The sequence below is a fragment of the Mixophyes fleayi genome, chromosome 4 (genome assembly GCF_038048845.1).
Source record: "Mixophyes fleayi isolate aMixFle1 chromosome 4, aMixFle1.hap1, whole genome shotgun sequence".
In the NCBI taxonomy this organism is placed as follows: Eukaryota; Metazoa; Chordata; class Amphibia; order Anura; family Limnodynastidae; genus Mixophyes; species Mixophyes fleayi.
This window is the reverse complement of record NC_134405.1, coordinates 173,203,484-173,223,732: the sequence shown is the minus strand read 5'-3', so window position 1 is coordinate 173,223,732 and position 20,249 is coordinate 173,203,484. Positions and strand designations below refer to the sequence as shown.

Sequence of the window (20,249 nt, the reverse complement as noted above, 5' to 3'; positions counted from 1 at the left end):
CACATAATAACCAACTATAAATACATACATATATATCTACATAATTGGAAAAAAAATGAACTGTATAAACAAAAGTCCCAAAAACAGAGAACTATATCAACTGAAATGCAAGCCAAATACCAATAAATATATCTACATAACTTTAAAAAAAAAAAAAATGTTTGAACATAACTGGCAAAAAAAGAGAAGTATATCAACATAAATGCAAACCAAATACCAATATATCTACATAACTTAAAAAAGAGAACTATATCAACAAAAAGCCCAAAGTGACAAATATAATACACTCCAAAGTATTAAAACATTAACACGCATATGTTGCAGTGCAAAACTACTGGGCAAGAGGGAGGAGGCCTTAAGCACATATCAGCTTACAACAATGCTTTTTTGTTCTGCCACATTATATATTCTAATGTATGTTTACTGTTTTTTTTTCTACGTACAGTTTACAACGTTCCTAAAAAAACGCAAAAGGCCCAACAAAATGGAGCAAGCAACTAAAACAATGACAACTGTCATGATGGATCAACTGTGGGAGATGGACAGCACCTTGAGGGAACACGAGAATACACAACTGCAGCGTTTTATGGACAATGAGCGGGAACTGCAGGACTCTTTCCTCATGCAAATCATGAACATGCAGGAATGCGTGTTACGCGAAAATCGTGAGTGTATTATGGGATTCATGGACAGACTCCTCTCACGGTTGCAGGCACCTCCTTCAAGTCCTTATTATTATTACGGACATTATCCTATGTACCAGCGGGGGCAACCCATGTTAGGCAACAATAACCCTCCAAACCCGGTACAGAACACACAACATGCTCAACCTATGGGTAACCCCAACATAGAATACCCACCGGGTTTTCCACTCCAAACCACTCCACAACCAGAAATGCCACAATATAGGCAATAGTAATAATCATGTTTTATGGTCAAATGTTTCATAGTTAATTGTTATCATGTATGTTACGTGTGATCTGGAATCACACCGTTAGCTTCACATATAACGTGAACAGCAAATTTGCACTTACTGTTTGGGCACATTTGTGTCTTCTGTTTACTACTTATGTATATATTTTATTTTTTTCTACATGTAAGTAAGCACTTTTATATTGTGTCATTTTATATTTTTTGTGAAGAGACATATGAGGAAATATGTACAAAAAAAAATGTACAAAAAAAAATACAATATGTGAAATAAACATTTTTTTATTATTTTTACATTTGTGTGGTACATTCAAACAAGTGAGGTCAAATTGGCAGTGAGGGTGGTCCTAATAAGTTCAGCAGAGGTATTGGTGCGCTCTCCTTCAAAAGTACTGGAGTCCACTGACAGCACTGGCATTTCAGATTCCTGCACATTCCACTCAGGTAGAAATTGCTCTTTTTGAATTTCGCAAATGTTATGTAAAATACAGCAAGCAGCAACCACGTGGGGCACAAACTTGGTGTCAATGTCAATGCGCTTCAATAGACAGCGCCAACGTCCTTTCAAGCGCCCAAAAGCATTTTCCACCACCATCCGAGCCGAGCTGAGGGTATGTGAAAACCGGATCTGTTCCTGAGACAGGTGATGTTGCTGAGTGAACCCCTTCATCAGCCAGCGCCTCAAAGGGTAAGCAGCATCCCCAATGATGTGTACCGGTATCTCCACACCATCAACAAACGTAGATTTCTGTAAATAAAAACATGCAGTTTCACGTCACCATGTTAAAAATATTGGTCACACAACGCAGTACACTTGGTACTATATGGTGAAAATGCATTTTGCAAGTGTTACATCTATATTTAAAAAGGGGCAGTAAATACATACAATATTGATAGCAAACAATAGTATATAAGCTTCAATTACAAAAACATCATACAACATTTCACTTATATTTACCTCTCTAGGGAACAGCCAGCCATCTTGTCTTTCCTCAGCAATTTGGTAAAGGTCTGAATTTGCTAGAACTCTGGCGTCATGGGAACGTCCAGGCCAGCCGATGAAAACATCTGTGAAACTGACATAAAAAAATACATATAGCAATGTTTTACAATACGCATTAAACATGGCACAGTCACATAAAAAAAACATAAAAAATGCTTACCAATAGTTGTGGTCAACCACAGCCTGCAGAATGATGGAATGCCAGCCTTTGCGGTTGTAGTAATCTGCATGGTTGTCTGTGGGGGCAATGATGGGGATGTGTGTCCCGTCTATGGCTCCAGCACACTGTGGAAACCCACGCTTCAGGAATCCTGCAATTGTATCATCCAGGCACTGACCTTGCGGTAAGGAGATGAAGCGATGATACAGGGCTTCCAGCAATGCCGTGGTGACTTCATGCACTAGAGTGCACACCGTGGATATCCCCACTCCAAACAAGCAGGAGATTGTCCGGTATTCTCCAGGGGTAGCATACCACCACAACACAATAGAAAGGCGCCTACATGGTGGAATAGGTTTCCCAAAGTTAGTGGCCTTCCTGGAAAATGCTGGGGTAATAAGGTCCAGCACATAGTTAAATGTCCCACGTGACATTCTGAAGTGTTGCATCCACTGCTGTTCCTCAAACGTTTCCACAGTAGACCAGAAAGCTTCTCCGTGGCTACGCTCTCTGGCACGCAGGGTTCGGTTACTGGCAGCACTGAATCTCAAAATTGAGGCAATGCTGGCCCTGAGAAAAGCTCTCCTCCTGCGCATATACAGACACCGAGTTTTCTTCTGTTGTGCCATAAACTTCGCCTTCCTCCTCCTGAACTGGGACTGTGCAAGAGTGCACAGTGTCAGCAGCTGCAGCAAACTCTCATTTGCTGCATAAAACAGCAAAAACAAACTAGTAAACATGAACTCTGGGCTACACAAAAGTGAGTCATCGGCCATGATGAAAGTAATGTGGTAAACAATCACCACCCACTTTGGCATCATCTTTATGCGTCAACAAATCAGTCACCTTTCAATGACATCACCTTTTTTCAGTCAATGAAAACTGCTCTGGTGATGACTCCAACAAATTGCCAGGGCACAGACTTGTGCAGTATGAATGGGGTCAACCCGGGAAATTCCCGGGTCCGAGGTGCAGTATGAATGGTGTTTCTGAGCTGAGACGCTCCGAGACCCTGCAAAAACCCGGCTTCAAAATATTGCAGGGGCGGCAGTATGAAAGTGGTATTAGAAGCATTTTCTCTTCAAGGATTATTTTGCAGAAAAGAACCTTTTTGAAATCCAGAATGTCGTCTAATTCTAATTAAAAAACAAATGTGATATGTGTGCAAGATGAAATGCATTTCCTAGGCATAGTCTGGTTATCAAAATAGATCTGTTTATTTAGAAAATCACTTTAGCATTCATTCTCTTCCAACCAGTAGCAGTGAGAAAAAGAAAGAGCAATGTTCTTGTGAACTTCAGTGGGAGAAGGAGATATCAATTCAAATTCTGTGCCAGCGTCTGTATTTTTACAATTTCAATATTTTTAAATTCCTGAAGTTGAACCCCAGTTTCACCTGCAATGGATAAATGGAGTGCATGATGTATGTTGGTCACAATAGTTACCTGCCAGCACACACAATGTGAACAGTGAATACAACAATTGGAACCTTCAAATAACAGGGGTATCAAAATTTGTTTGTCCCCAATTGTAAAGCGCTACGGAATGTGTTGGCGCTATATAAATAAATGATGATGATGAAATGAGTAAAAACATGATCATTATTCCTCAATTAAAATGTGGTGGAGAAATACAGTTAAAAATGAAGAAAACTCTAGCGACAGTGATAGTGTTTCCTGCATAAAAAGAGCTAATTTTATAGTAAAAGAGCATTAAAGCATATACGAACATGAGCTAGGATGTTGAGAATGCTCCAGGCCTATGGTATTGTATGTAAACACATACTTAACAAAAAAAATAAATATTATATGGTAAACAAAATGTTCAAAATAAATTATTACAGTAAATGAATAAACAAAAACAATCCATGTTTTACAGATACATTTGAATATGGCTCTTCAGTAAAAATATATTTACAGATACTGTCAACAGATGAACTATCATTTAAGACTGTAGTCCCCTGTCTGTCTGTGGTGTGGTGTAGGTACATATTTCCTTGCCTGGCACATACCACCCAGTGCTAGCTCAGTCCTTTTCTTCCCAGGATACAGTGGGTAGTTACATGAACAGGTGTCCCTACATAAGGTCTATAGCAAGAAAGTTATGTATGGATCTGGCACATGAAAGCACAGTTAACAAATCATGAAATAATCACCTTCATTACATCTTATGTTAGTCTTTGGTTGCATAAATCACAGTTGAGGCTTATCATATATTTTATAAACAGAGAAGACACACTCGTTGTTGGAACTGTCTCTGCACTTATCTGTCCATCCTAAGCGTGGTCACTTCACTTCCCCAGCTCTAACATACCTTCAGGGTATCTCTTCCCCTTGCATCCTAATTCGTGGCACACTAAGAAATCACAGGTGGAGAGTCTTTACAAATTTACTCCTCTTAATATGTCTCTCAGAGCAGACCTCCATGCTCTGAATACTTTTGTCTGTTTTGTTCTGTTCTTCCAGGCACTATAGCAGTTGCATGGACTACTATAGTTAGGTCATTGACCCCAAAATATAATGAAACATCAGTACACAGATCTCCCTACAAGAAACAATATCACATTGACAAAAAACTATTTTATCAACATGTAAAAAATAAACACCATCCAATGTCAGGATGATACATATTTATGTAAGCTTTCTAGGACTGGGAAAATACAAAGATTTACTAATGCCAAGAGGTGACACATTCAAGGTATGTTTTAGGATTTCACATCATTTTAGACAATGTGTATCCATGTATAAATGCACTGTATTTATATTTAATAACAACACATTTTCAACAACGTAAATTCTCAGTTTACTTGCTTTTGTATCTCACTATATTAATGTCAATGTTACTACCATAAAACTTACTTGAAAGCATACACAACTGCTAGCTGAGGCATGCCATAAACACAAGTGGCATGTAGCTATATATTAGTGCAGCATGGTTGAATGCATTGGTTTCGGTCACAATGATTTTACAAAGCATTGCATTTTCTCTTTCCTTTTTTATCCCAATATATGATGGAGTGATCTAAATATCTTTAACAACCACACTACAGGGTTTTTAAATGCTTTTTTTTTTTAATAATTAGTGTTAATTGGGAGGGAACATTAACTTCACTGATGTTAGTAGTCCTTTGCTTATATATCGTTAAATTTGACATATTGTCTATTAACTTTTTCCTGAGTATCCTTGTACCAGTGATCACCAATATTTTAAAAATAATCACTCTATATAATTATGAAAGCAAACTCTAAAACACACAAATAAATATAAAACATACAACAAATCTTGCTCCCATACAGTCATCTTTTTTAATTACTGTATGTTAAACATAGTATTAAGGAGGGTATAATTATATTTTACTTTCACTGTGCCTTAAACAATGAATTTGCAGATAATGGTGCATTATTATTATTCTCCATCAGGTGGAGATGGTATTGCACCCACGGCAATAGGCTCATTCATTAAATAATCTACTATATTACAGTTCAGTAAGAGGACTCCATTGAGTGTTATACACAGAATAAATAGAATAGACACATCAAGTTCCTAAAAATAATTCAAATGTATAATGTTTTCTGTCGTTGTCTTAATATATAAACTATATTTGCAGTAAATTTAATTTTAACGAATGGTTCACTCCCTATTCAGCTGAGCAGAGACAAGAAAAACCTCTGAGGGTATACAGTGTGAGTCTTCCTCCCTCTAGATGTATTTGAGTAACTTCCCAAACCACTTATTTAAAATAAATAGACAACAAGGTCCGGACTCCCTCAATGGACTCTTTGAAGGAACAAAATTGACTTCTCGGATACCTTGGCAGCCCTAATGTTCCCAAGAAATAACAATATAAGATGGGCTCAAGAAGTGACATCTTAAATGCAATGCAATCATTTTATTGATCTAAATACAGGAAACAGTATTAGCTGTGAAAGCAGAAGGTGACTTATTCCCCTGTTTATAATCCAATTGTGTGTTTGCAGAAAAGAGATCACCTTGGTAGTTCTTGTTTGGGTTCTCTCTTCCGATTGTTTCCTACCACCAGGATATTGTTCAGGTAGGGTCAAACCATTATACTATTGTTCCTGGTTTAATCACTATAACCCTGGCAAAATAGTCAGAGACATAGGCCGAATTGTAGGCATGTAAGTTGGACGTAACACAGAAAACAGAAGGTGAAAAAACGTTGATGTTGTGCTGCCATGAAATGTTTAGATAGGCATCCTGTAAGATGTCAGAAAGTACTCTTTCTGAATTGTTTTGATAATAGAACTTAATAATTTCATGTGAAATTGTATGTATGAACAGAGTGTTCGCATTTCCAGGACTGTCCTGAAACCTCTTCATTGCTTCTCTTCCAGAAATAATTTTGAGTAGAAACTGGTGCCTCTTTGATTGACAGGAACTAATAAAATCATCTGTTTTCCATCAATGTATGCAGACTGCTTCCATTTGCACTGAGGACTTTTGAATTTTGCAAAGATGTCTGCCCTGGGTATTTTTCTTTATTCTCTCCTGTAATCTGTGGGTACAATGCTTATAACTCAACGATCCTGGGTAGTTAAGTGTCCAAAATCCTTAGATAATTTGAAATATTGCCACACACAGTGGACTCTGGGGATTGCGTTGGCCATGAGTCATTGAGAATTTTTTGGTCTAGGGGTCAAACTGCCTAGAATACTGTTTGCCAGAGCAATACCTTCTTGCTTCTTTAAAGTGCTGACGAGAGGAAGGTGACTATAATCTATATAGTTTACCCTCTGTGACTTTCTGAAGCATCAAGCCCAGTTTGTCACCAAGACTAAATAACCAACAAATAGAAGTGTGGCTAAGCGATATTTAGACTGTGGACCTGCCATCCAAGGATGCAACCAAAGAGCTCTTCTAGCTTCTACTGTTAAAGCTCTACTCTTGGCAGAGAGGGTAATCGTATCCAGGGATGTCTCATAGAGGAAGGTAATCATTTCCTCATCGTCTCCATCTTTATCAGTAAATATTTTTTACTAACTTCCTACTACCAATGCATTCAGTCAAATCTTAAGTGCCCTGGAGGATGAAAATGTAGCCACTCCATATTTGATTGCAGTTCTTGCTGCAATAAGCAGTCTTTTAAAGCACTTTTCCATTTTTCTGTCAACTGGATCGCTTAATGTACCCCCATCTTTCAGAGAAATAGTAGCCTTATCTGAAAGATTGGCAAACAATGTCTTCACTCTTAAAATTGAATCTCATTTAGCTGCTTCACTATCTTAAGCTGGGTACACACTACACTGTTTCCGTCCAATAATCGTCTCAAACTCCCGACTACAACCCCTCGTTCAAAAGTCGGGTCAGTGTGTACAGTTACACGATGGTCGAAAGTCTGCCCAAGTGGACGATTCTCGCCTCATTTGGTTGGTCGTACCGTTTATTATTTTCGTTCCAATCTCGTTTCCGCTGTGTAGTGTGTATAAACTTCCGACCGATCCACAATAGTGAGTTCGAAATTACAGTCATTGCTCACGACAACAGAGCTGTAAAAAGTCGCTAACGGGACGTCCGCTCTTCCCTTTCTCGTCCTAAACAAGGCTAGTGTGTATGCAGTCTGTCAAAGTCGTATAATTGGATGAACGAAAGTATATTGGTTTAATATTGTTTAGCCGTGTAATTGCAATCCGTACGCCGCGATCGCACGGTAAAATACGCACGCACACACTCGCATTACAACATTTAGTTATCTATATAATTCGTATTCATATTGGTACCGTTACACTATAATTTATGAGCAGATAGTATTTGGTTTATTATTAGTTTATATAATATGATTATATGTACATTTTAGTGTTATTAAAGGTTTAGGTTATAGGAAAGGCCTGATATCATATTGATCCCCTATTCATCAGCAGCTGTCCGGTGCAGTCAGCGAAGAGATCGCACATTGCATACTTTAGTTATTGATATTAGGGAATAATCCTTTGTATGATGCTGGCTATGAAAGGAGCAGACCCCCTGGAGAGACGACCCCCACCTTTGGATTCCTTAGATTGAATCAGCCTATGACCTGTTTACCCTGGACCCACCCAACGTCTGGACCTATAGAAACAATCTACGTCATCTCTATTGTTCACTGTGTAACACTGTACTGTATATAATCATCGCAGCACTCCCCATGGCTCTCAGTCAACTCTGACACAGTATTCTAACAGATATACTGTCCACCGGGTCCCGTGGGTGCGCAGCAAGCGCATGCGTTAGCATCGGTATGTATTTATCTTTTGGTATTGGCTGTACTGTACTGTATCATAATATAATAATGTATTGAATTGTTGGCTTATCTGCTAAAATAAATCACTTTGTGCTTTGGAAACACATACAATCGATTGGGCAATGCTTATTTGAAAACGATAAAATTACTTTAATAATTTGGGGGCTCGTGAGTTTAGGAGTTACGTTACCGGCAGGTATGCAATGCTCACGGTATTCAATTCCTCAACAAAGGGTGGATTGACGGACGCGTCGCATAACAGGAAAGAACGCAATGTGTTTAAGACCTGTGGTTCACTTTGTGTTGCGAAACCGAATGTTCGTTGTTGCATAGACTGAAGGAACGCTAATTTAAATCTAGGGACAAGAAAGAAAAATGTTTCTTTTTATTGTCGTTTTGCGTTTTAAAGTGTATTGCATTGCTTAGAGTATGTGTATTTCCTGCTGTGCGTACGCGAACTTCCGGTAGATTTGCCACGTGGTTAAACAATCATTTTGATAGTTATTATATGTGCATAGTATAATTACTTGTGAAAACCTCTGAGACATTATTACTGTTGTTGGGAACTTTTAATTTTCTGCGCAGAAAAGGTATATAGTGTGTGATTTTGTAACATAGATACACTGTTTATTATTCATTGTGCTCAGTTGCTGTCTGACGAGGCGGGTTGCCCAACTGAAGGACGGTATACAGGGCAGGTATACCGAATGCGAAAACTGGATTTTCGCAAAGCGCTACCAATAGATCGCAAGGGTTGCTAATAACTAGTATTGATAGGCAGTGCGATCTAACCGCACGACAACCATCAGTGCGAATTGGTGAAGCAGCTAGGAGGAATTATGTTGGAAAGGCTGGTTGATTGTATCGACTTTGTTCTCCCAGTTATAATAAACTCAACAGATTTTTGTGGTTTAGCCAGGGCATCGAGGAGCTGATAGCCCTTGGGTCCCACAGTGATAGTTTCTGTGTTAGGGGTCCTCGTTCAGAACGAGAGGAAGCGAGTGGACGTGGCTTGAGCAAATACGTCCACGGCCAGTAAGAGATCTCTAGCGGTGATTGTAGCAATTGTTGAAATCAGTGTATCTGTGTTCCGCATAAAAAGTTGTGGTAGCCGGGCTATCTAAGAAACTGTTCAACATGGGTGCTAAGCATACGCTAGAGATGGCCAATATACTGCCTAAAGAAGGCCTTAGGGATTCAGCAAGGTTTCGTATGTGTAATAAATATGGTGCATACTCAATGGCTTATTGCAACACAGGGGTCGAGATGACCAAAGAGTGTGTTAGGCCTTTCCCAACAATAGGGAGTTTTAATGCAGAGGTACTAAATAACGTAAAAGATAAAGTACGGTTGATTAAGTCAACAAAAGGGAGAAATGCACATAATCATTGTTTAAAATCGTGGCAAATGGAAGGTAACACGTGGCAGAGCAGCGAATGCACAGCGGAAGTGAGTGTGGCGAAAAACGCGTGTTCAGCAAAATTAAGCGTACCGGAAACAAGCATTCCGGAAGTGTGCATTGCTAAGCGTGGCGAACTGAGCGCAAACACGCCCACGACAAATTCGGTCGGGGCGGATAGTACAGCCAATACCAAAAATGTAAAAACTGTAACTAGTAACTTGTATGTTGTTTTAAGTAATGTTAAAAGTAATGTTTCAGGACAAAGAAAAGGAACGATCCCACCAGCAGGGGCAGCGGCTGAAAGTGGTGAGAATAATGTAAAGGTTAACACAGGGGGAGACATCCATTGTACTGCAGCAGCAATTTCAGCAACTAGTTATAGTGATTTGGTAGACTTACATCCTGTCTGCACAACAGCAGTTCCCAATGGGAAAGTGGACAGAGATGGTGATGTTCCCTTAAAACATGTAGCAAAGCATGATCCATGCACTAGGTCTGAAACATTTTCGATTTTGTCTGATTTCCCTGATCTAGGAAAGATTTGACCAAATGTCAGCAGTTTATTAGATATTATGGTAATGTGTACGAGCCAACTAATAACGATTGGCGAATATTATTGAAGACCTGTCTTCCTCTTAATACAGATATACAAACGTTCATTAAGGACTGTATGTTGGAGGAGGATGAATCCTTAACCGAGGATGATGATCAGGACAATATTAGATATATAATCACACAGTTGGCCATATATTTTCCAGTGATAGTGGACTGGAGTAAAATCTTTACTATCAAGCAAAAAGATTCAAAATTCAACAGACTATTTTTGCAGGGCTCTGATAGAGAGGGCCAAATATACTGGGGTATCAGACATAAAAGATAATGTATATTACAGGGAGGTTGCTGTTTCAGTTCTAATGGATGGCCTCAGGGAAAACTTGAAAAGAAGGGTGCAAACTTCATTACCAAACTGGAGAGGAATCACTGTAAGTGCTTTCAGGGAGTCAGTTATAGGACATGATAAAAGTATAAATGAACAGAAAGAGACACTAAGTGATAGGGTAATGATGGTAAGTATCCCAGCACTAGAGGGACTGCACACACGACCACCAGCATACAACCCACATAACAGGAAACCCAGAATAGTGAGATGTTACAATTGCAGAGAAGAAGGACACATTAGGAGAGATTGTAAACAGGAAGAGAAACAACATGAGTTGAGGAAGTGTTTTCAATGCAATAAAATAGGACACCTAGCAAAACATTGTGCAGACATGACAGGGACGTGCTTCTACTGCCGTAAGAAGGGACACATGAGTAGGAACTGTGTAGAGAGAAGAATGGATACCTGGGTTGGAAATCACATAGACATCCACAAAGGAGGCATACACTTCTCTCAGAGGTTCCCCTACAATTGATTGCACACTCTGTAACAACTAATATTTTGGGGGAGAAATATAGCCGACTCTAGAGTTATTCTGTGGTAAGTATTAATGTGCAAAATGTAGAAAGAAACTTATTTAAAAGGTAATCTTTGTTGATTTTGTTTGTTTGCTTTATGTTGTCACATGTTTGTTTTCCTAAATCGCTGGCTGATGGTAAAGAATGGAAATGTTTGTTTTGTTTGCTGTTTTGAGATAACTATCTTGTTTCCCGCTTACAGATAAAGGGTACACAAAAGATATATAGACTTAGTGTTTAAAAGGGGTGAGATAGAGAAATAGAAGAATTACTCTTGAAAGACTAATTAACAATAGACAATTGGAACACTCTTTGTTTTAAGCTGCAGTGTCTCATGATAATTTGTTTGGCTGGGAATCATTATCCAACAATGAAGTATATACATACTTTGCTCCAAAATAATCGTTTTATGTATCTCAGATGGGTCATCAACAGTTATTTTTACATTTCTCTATCATAAGTTAGGAAAGTCCGTTGAAAAGGTATGTAGTCAATAAGATACCGAGTTCTTAATGAACAAATGACGGACGACACTGGATTGCACGGTTAAGACCCCCTAGTCAAGTATGAGGAGGGGTCATAGTTAGCAAATATCTAAGGGGAGCAGTGGAATGAATTCAGCCATTTCCCCATAGAGTCCAATCCAGCTGTCATTTTTGCTGTAAAATCTCCCTTTCTACATGTATGTTTGTAGTCAAATCTTTGTATTCCCATCATTCATTGCTTTCCTATTTCTCATTCTTTACACAAACGCTAGTACCTCTCTCTCTCCCTCTGTCACTCACCGGAGTGTGAGTGCCTCCACTCTGGTACGTGGTTCTCCATCTTTCCCGCTTACACCTGTGTTGAAACGCGGCCGTCCGCCATCCTGTCGCACTGCGCATGCGCAAGTCCCTTTAACAACTACACCTGAGCACTAATGTGATTGATCAATCACCTCACCCTACTTAAGGCACCTGCAGCCTTAGGTAGTGACCTGATCTTGGAGTCTCATTCCCAGTGATTTTCTATAGGTGTTCCTGTGAGCTACTCGTGTCTGCAGTTTCCAAGCTGCTTCTAGCTCTACTCGTGTCTGCAGTTTCCAAGCTGCTTCCAGCTCTACTCATCGGCGGTTCCCATACCCGCTACAGCATTACTACTCAGCTGATCGTCTGCAGTTTCCAAGCTGCTTCCTGCTCTACTCACCAGCGGTTCCCATACCCGCTACAGCATTACTACTCAGCTGATCGTCTGCAGTTTCCAAGCTGCTTCCTGCTCTACTCACCGGCGGTTCCCATACCCGCTACAGCGTGTCTACTCAGCTGATCGTCTACAGTTTCCAAGCTGTTTCCTGCTCTACTCACCAGCGGTTCCCATACCCGCTACAGCGTGTCTACTCAGCTGATCGCTTCTTCAGCTTCCCAGCTGATTCCTGCTCTACTTGGTATGCATAACCACTATTGACTATTATTGTTTACTTGCATACCTATTGAACTATACGTGACTACTGCACTAAGGTACAGTTACCTATGATAGACTGTCTATGCTACATTGCCTGTTTACCCGGACAAGCTTCTCATTCAGCTGCGGTATGCTCTCATCCTATTGACTTTGTTTTTACTTGCATATCTGCGCTGACCCGCTTCTCCACGCTGCAGAGCCAGCTACTATATTGACAGATTATTCATTGTACTTACCTACTTGTGTGGTACAAAACTCCTTTCTACTCGCGCTGTTTCCACACAGCTACAGTTTGCCGTTTCCACACCACTCTCCTGCACCTGGACAAGTCCTCATTCCTCCTCACAGCAGTGGTACAACTTGCTACATGCAGACCACTGACTTCCCTGCTACCTACCAGCACCTGGACAAGTCCTCCTATCACAGCATTGGTACAACTTGCTATACGCAGACCACTGACTTTCCTGCTACCTACCTACACCTGGACATTCCTCATCACAGCGGTGGTACAACTTGCTATACGCAGACCACCGACTACCCCACTACCTACCTGCACCAGTACAACTCTTCCCATCACAGCGGTGGTACAACTTGCTATACGCAGACCACCGACTACCCTACTACCTACCTGCACTAGGACAACCTCCTTATCACTACAGTGGTACAACTTGCTGTACGCAGACCACTGACTCCTCCACGAGCTACCTTCACCTACTCACGTCCTCTCATCTCGTCTGAAGCTATATCGCTTCTTCTCTACAGTTCCAAGTCGCTGACCTTCCACCATCAACAGCTGCAAGTCATTGACTTCATAAGACATTCTCTACTTTCCTGCTGTTATCATCATTCCAATCATTCACCTAACTGCCCTGAGGTCCGTGGTCAACACCGCCCCTCTGTCAGTTATAACATCAGGTGAAACTCGGGTATAAACTCCTAGTGCCCGTGACACCCTCCCTCTCTCTCTCCCTCTCTCTCTCTCTGCTCTGGTAGAGATAAAATCAGACACAGTCTCAACAATGGGGCGAAGACATATTTCTATTTTTTTTTATACAAGACAAATTCAGAGATACACACACTAGATTGACATGAGTTACAGAAACAGTCAGGGGTTTTGTTTTCATGTGTATAGAAACTGCTGATTTTATGCAGAAAGGTTCTGTTGTGGAAATACGATTCATGTTTTATAGATTGCATATCTGTTTTTATTTTTTTGTTTTATGATTCGTGCCTCCTGTACAAAAATGTGCCTTTATATGGATGCACAAAGGGTGGATAGGAGATTGCTGGAGGTTAGGCATACAGATATGCATCTCTGTATAGAACATTGGAGTAGGATTTTTACCACAAGATACGACATAATGTGAAATCCTAGAAAACGTAGAATTTTCATGTTTTATATTTTTTCACTGTTAGACAGACATGTACTGGATACTGTTATATTTGAAGAAAGTGTTATAGAAATAGACCCCTTTGCCTTTCCCACTTAATCAAGTAGCTGAATGTGAGGTACTGAGAATGACATGTGAGTTGGCAGAGGGAAAATCGATTGATATACATTGGTCTTCAGCATTTTTCTAGTCTAGGGGGCGATGTTGAGGTGACTGAGAAATCGTTTTATAGCAATACCAGCACATGATTAGGACACTACATAGAGGACTTTATACAGTGACACAGTTACCAACTGAAGTAGCTGCTAGTAAAGTCCACACTTACACACACGACCAGACATAGCTGTCACACCAGGGCGAACACAGCTTTCAAATAGACAGCAGGGTTTTATGTGACAGCTAACAAATCTATGTTTTGTTTTGTTTTTCGTTGTATTGTTTTAGTTTTAAAATGTGAACACACACACATACACATATTGGTTAATATATAAGGATTTGTGTTACCTGAGGAATAAACTGTCTGGAAGGTGAAGAGATGTGGTGAGGAGTCTGGTGGACTCTGGAAAGATGGACAAGGTAGACCAATAGAGCCATCCCATATCCCTCCTGCTGTTGGGTTTTCCTCCAGGTAAAACAAATCCACGTCATCCAATTACCACCATGCAGGATCCTCAAGTATACAGTGGTGTACTAATGAAATATGTCTGGGTAAAGGTGTATTGAAATGTGTCTAATGTATTACGGTGTCATACTCAAAGCTTTTGTTATTCAATGTGATAGTCCTAGAGTTATAATAGATGATAGGGGTTTTCATGTTATTGATAATAGAGGTATAATGTATGAGTAGTGGTAACAAATCACATACTTTCAATTAGCCATAAACCAGTGTAAACATAAAGTAGTGGTACTCGGTAGAACGAATTGAATAGAATAAGAGTTGGAACTTGATTGAAGTGACTGATAACTTCGGCCACTAGTCCTTTCCCGCTACCAAAAGATCACTCCTGGGCAGACTCCTAACCTGTCAGTTTTTGAAATGTTCTTGACCCCTCGTGAGACGAGATTGTAACTGGGAGGCTAGGTTAGACCTTGAGAGAAGGTAAATAGTGAGACAGCAACCGAGAACGTCCAAAACACTGTTTCCTGAAAAGTCACACTAACTGCCAGGATGTTGGATCGGGAGAGTAAGTTGTGGAGCAATAATTTCTTACACTCAGGTTATTTGACAGACAGGTACCAGGTGTAGGCTACCAGCATCACGGCTTCAAGGGTAGCAGAGACACACTGGTGCCCATTCCACCCACTGCAGAGGGGCCAACACTCAGAAAAGGGTCCAAGGGCACTCATGAGTCTGTTCTGGAAGGCCTCGAATGCAGTTAGTAGCACCTGAGCCAAAGGCTAAGACAGTTGTCCAGCATGAAGTTGTAGTTTTTCCTGTTTTGTGTTCTCTCATTTCATTCTCTTCTCAGGACGGTTACCATAATTCTTTTGATTATTAGCAGGTGACAGAGACTGGTTCAGGTAATGATAAGGAGGTATTGGGGAGGAAGGAGAAGTTAGTAGCATAATCGGTACAGCCAATTACTCTATTCAATTCAGGGGTAAAGGAAAATTTGGAAACCCTGGAGCTTGGAGAAAGTGCGAGGGACTATTGTCTGAGTAGCATTACGTCCGTAAGTACGGTGACACCATAATTAAAAAAGAGGTACACCCAGCGATGCCAGTCCAGTAATATTCGGACTTGAGCAGGCATCCTTGAGAATGATTATCATTCTTGGGAGGGTAAGGTTTTAGACCAAAGAAAGTGCTGGGCGTGCTCTCACATACCTCAGTGATTATATCAAGTAGGATTAGTTCTCTTCCCACTAAATATTCTTAAAGGGTACCCGAACTATGGGTGGGAGGTCACTAGGGGAAAAAGTACGACACCTAGGTCCCTTAGTCTGAAGTCTCCCAATGCTTTGCAAGCCGATCACTGTTAAATCTGAGTATTGGGAGACTGGGAAGAACGAACGGACAATAGCCCGCCCACAAGTGTTGATGAAAAGAACTGATGACATTATTAGAAGAGTGTATACTAATGCGAGCTGAAGGAGATTGTATATGACATTATTGATAGACATAGGATGATGCTATTAATGAACATGAAGTGTTTAAATGTATTCTGAGCTTAAAGACATGCGTTGGACAGATGAACCTGTTAAACTTGAAGAACTGTAGTAGAGTATTCTGTATAACTGATACATGTTCTGTTGTACTCTATACCTTTCCAAACAATGTATTACGTGTTTTATTGCACCCTTGAAGGGCATACAAAAGGTTATCTCCAAGCTCCAGAAATGTACGGTCTATAGTAAAAGAAGAAATCGTTTAGAGGATTAAGACTCTCTCTTATGATAACTTGTTTAGATCTACAAACAGCGTGGTCATACACCAAGGATTTGTATTACAGAACAATGAAACGTGGTACTGAGATCTTGCATATAACATCTTTAAGGTGATAGTTTATTGTACTATCAAAGGGTGGACTGTCGAAGTCGTATAATTGGATGAACGAAAGTATATTGGTTTAATATTGTTTTGCCGTGTAATTGCGATCCGTACACTACGTAACACGTGGCGTGGGGCGATCGCATGGTAAAATACGCACGCACACACTCGCATTACAACATTTAGTTATCTATATAATTCGTATTCATATTGGTACTGTTACACTGTAATTTATGAGCAGATAGTATTTGGTTTATTATTAGTTTATATAATATGATTATATGTACATTTTAGTGTTATTAAAGGTTTAGGTTATAGGAAAGGTGTCATGCCTGATATCATATTGATCCCCTATTCATCAGCAGCTGTCCGGTGCAGTCGGCGAAGAGATCCCACGTTGCATACTTTAGTTATTGATATTAGGGAATAATCCTTTGTATGATGCTGGCTATGAAAGGAGCAGACCCCCTGGAGAGACGACCCCCACCTTTAGAGTCCTTAGATTGAATCAGCCTATGACCTGTTTACCCTGGACCCACCCAACGTCTGGACCTATAGAAACAATCTACATCATCTCTATTGTTCACTGTGTAACACTGTACTGTATATAATCATCGCAGCACTCCCCATGGCTCTCAGTCAACTCTGACACAGTATTCTAACAGATATACTGTCCACCGGGTCCCGTGGGTGCGCAGCGAGCGCATGTGATAGCATCGGTATGTATTTATCTTTTGGTATTGGCTGTACTGTACTGTATCATAATATAATAATGTATTGAATTGTTGACTTATCTGCTAAAATAAATCACTCTGTGCTTTGGAAACACATACAATTGATTGGGCAATGCTTATTTGAAAACGATAAAATTACTTTAATAAGTCCATGGACCGAGCGATCGGACAATCGATCGCATGTAAAATTGCTCTGCATAAAAAGTTGGTCGAATTTCTGTAGTGTGTACCCAGCTTAAGTAAGGATACATTCTGTAAATTATTTTGGGATTGGATTGATGCTTTCTGGTTGCTCCCACTGTTTATTAATAAGATCATTAAAACCAGATGTACAAGAAAACTTTACATTTAAGCTGGTTATCCTCAAAGAAGGCATCTTTCAAGATTGTGTGTGTTTATATATCCTCTATCCTCACAGCTTTAATAATATGCTTTAAAAGCACCTCCACTATTAAATAATCTGGGCTCTTCTCTTACCTCCTCCCTCTGCGCAATCCAAAGAACAATTCTGCTCCTCAAAGGATTCCACTGATCTATATGCGGGGATCCCTAGTATGTAATCCATGTCTAATTCTTTGATATGACTCTTTTAGCACTTTGGCAAGCATACAAATCTTATTTAGTCGCAAAAGATCTCTTCATCCAGTTCATTAGTTTTTGTTAATTTATCTTCCCCCGTCATGACTTGGGGAGTACAGTCCACACATAAGGGTTCTGCATAATCAGGGCCATCTTAACAACATTATGGGCCCCAGGCAAAGCAGTGCACCGGGGCCCCTAGATATAGATATATAGATGAATACAGATACAGATATAGATATAGATATATAGAGATAAAGATAGATAGATGTACTTGCTCAGTGACCCTTGTTGGTTTTTTTTGCAGGATTATTTATACTCATTAAGAGCCGTGCCTATGGGGCCCCCTTGCCCGTGGGGCCCTCGGGCAGCTGCCCATCGTGCCCAGTGGAAAAGATGGCCCTGTGCATAATCAACTGCCAGTTCTCAGTCGTATGCTCCACAGACCCTGTGATGGTTTTGTTGCTCCTTCCCCTCCCCCCCCGCCCAGATCCTACAAGTGTACTGCACAAATAAGAAAAACTGTTCTAAAGTGGATAAAAACGCACCCGAACTAGCTGGCTTACATAGGTTTGGCTCTCTTCGGCCTCTTTGGGGTTGGGCTCTGGGTCCATCTCATCCACAATAATGCCTCCTTTTGAAGTTGTGCACTTCACTGCCGCTGCATGTGCAGGCATGACTATGGTAGTGACATCAAACACTGGGTTGCTAGCTTATGAAATGGAGGTCACATCTTCCATGCACTCCACTGTCTGTTTATAGACAGAAAATGTATGCCCCCAAGTTTACTGCTTCGAACAGCAAATTGTGGTCCCAGGGAGCCCCCTCGGCTAGCATTCCTATTTGTGGTGCGAGGAGAACTTTTGCATCCTGCTCCAGGAATCACTAGGTAAGTCACCACTAAAAAAAATAAAAAAGAAAATTCCTGGACACCTATATTAACTATAACTTTGTGCCAGCTTTTAATAAACACCAAATTTCGGCCAGTGGTCCTGATTTTGCATTCTAACCTGCTCTCCTTATCCAAAGTATGGGCTACAACTAATGATAATCTCTATGTAATCTAAACTTAATATTTCTATATATAAAGTTGGGCTTTTTCTTATTTAACACCAACCTATATCAGTGTATGGCCACCAGTCACTGGGGTCCATTACAAACTACTGTGTGATTCGTTACAAATACAATATTATAATTGTCATGAACATAGAGAGCTTGAGTTATTTATAAGGGATAAGTCATAACTGCAGTGTAAATAGGTTATACCAAATGAATCCATTGATAAGTTTAGTTAAAGTGTAAAATGTGAAGTCAGAGAGTCTGATGTAAATGTATTGGTTGGCTTTGCACATCCCAGTGTGAGAAGATAGAAGCGTCACCTGGGGGCAGCTTCAAAGAGCTCCTGTTATGACACCTGAATAGATGTTTAGGTACCGCTCAGCATGTGGCTTGGGTCAAAGTGGCCATGTGCTGACATAGGCTATATATAATATAGACAAAAAGAATTCAGTTTTAAAATATGCCACTTAAAATCAATAAAAGTAGTGATCAACCACATATTCCTCAATAGCATGATGAAGGGCAGCTCATATGTTGAATTAAGAATTGTGCCCCACAGAGAAATGAAGGAAATGAGTGTAAGCTCTGTGAATACACTGCATTTAGGCGTGTTTGACATCAAAAGATGGACAGAGTCATAGGGGATTTATTAATGATAAAAGTGGATCAATGTGACACTCTACATAAAAGTTATATCACATAGTAGAATTGATTAGCAAATCAGGCAACATGCAAATGGTGATTAAAAAAGTGGCATGGGCCACAACCCCCTATTTGCATTAAACACTGGCCCTGTGAAGACCATCCCATTTCATTTTGCATAAAAACCTGTGTTTTGAAGGGACAAACTGTTAGCTTCTTGGGGATCAATCTAATTGAAGGACTGTCCATCTTTTCTGCCTGCCCCAGGCATACAGACTATTATATGTCAGTGATGCTCTGTACTTTTATCCCATTTGTTTTTCTGACTGTTTACAATTTTTTACTTGTGTGTCAAATCTTTATCTAACTGTTTTTTTATTCTATGTTAGCATTGTACTTTTTGTATATTAAATCTAAAATTTAATAGTTCTGTCCTTATTGCTCTAAACGAATCCATTGCCTGTTTAGAAGAGACAGATTGCTTGGCTGGGTTAACTCTTTAGAAACCAGAGTGTGAAGGGTTAACTGTTTAGCTACCAGGGCACAGAGTGTGCACACTTGGGTGATTAAGTCATAGGTTTGCTACGGGCCTTATACGTAGCTGGTGGCAGTTGCTGAGAGGGGTGAAGCATGCATCTGTGTTGGGAAAAGGGACCAGCGAAATCTGTAGCCTTAGAGAGAGGTGATTGGGAGATTTGGGTTTGAATCCTGTGTGTTCCCTTA

General features: G+C 40.1%; 1 protein-coding gene across 1 annotated transcript in view; it reads right to left on the bottom strand.

The window, feature by feature from the left end:
• LOC142150776 (uncharacterized) overlaps positions 1-18,502 on the bottom strand; it is a 30,419-nt gene extending 11,917 nt beyond the window's left edge. The window contains exons 1-5 of the mRNA XM_075205967.1: positions 18,374-18,502; positions 4,514-4,637; positions 2,094-2,799; positions 1,889-2,006; positions 1,523-1,678 (exon numbers count right to left, since the gene is read on the bottom strand). Coding sequence (XP_075062068.1) covers positions 1,523-1,678; positions 1,889-2,006; positions 2,094-2,799; positions 4,514-4,637; positions 18,374-18,502 — 1,233 coding nt within the window. The remainder of the gene's footprint in view (positions 1-1,522; positions 1,679-1,888; positions 2,007-2,093; positions 2,800-4,513; positions 4,638-18,373) is intronic.
• Between the last annotated feature and the right edge of the window lie 1,747 nt (positions 18,503-20,249).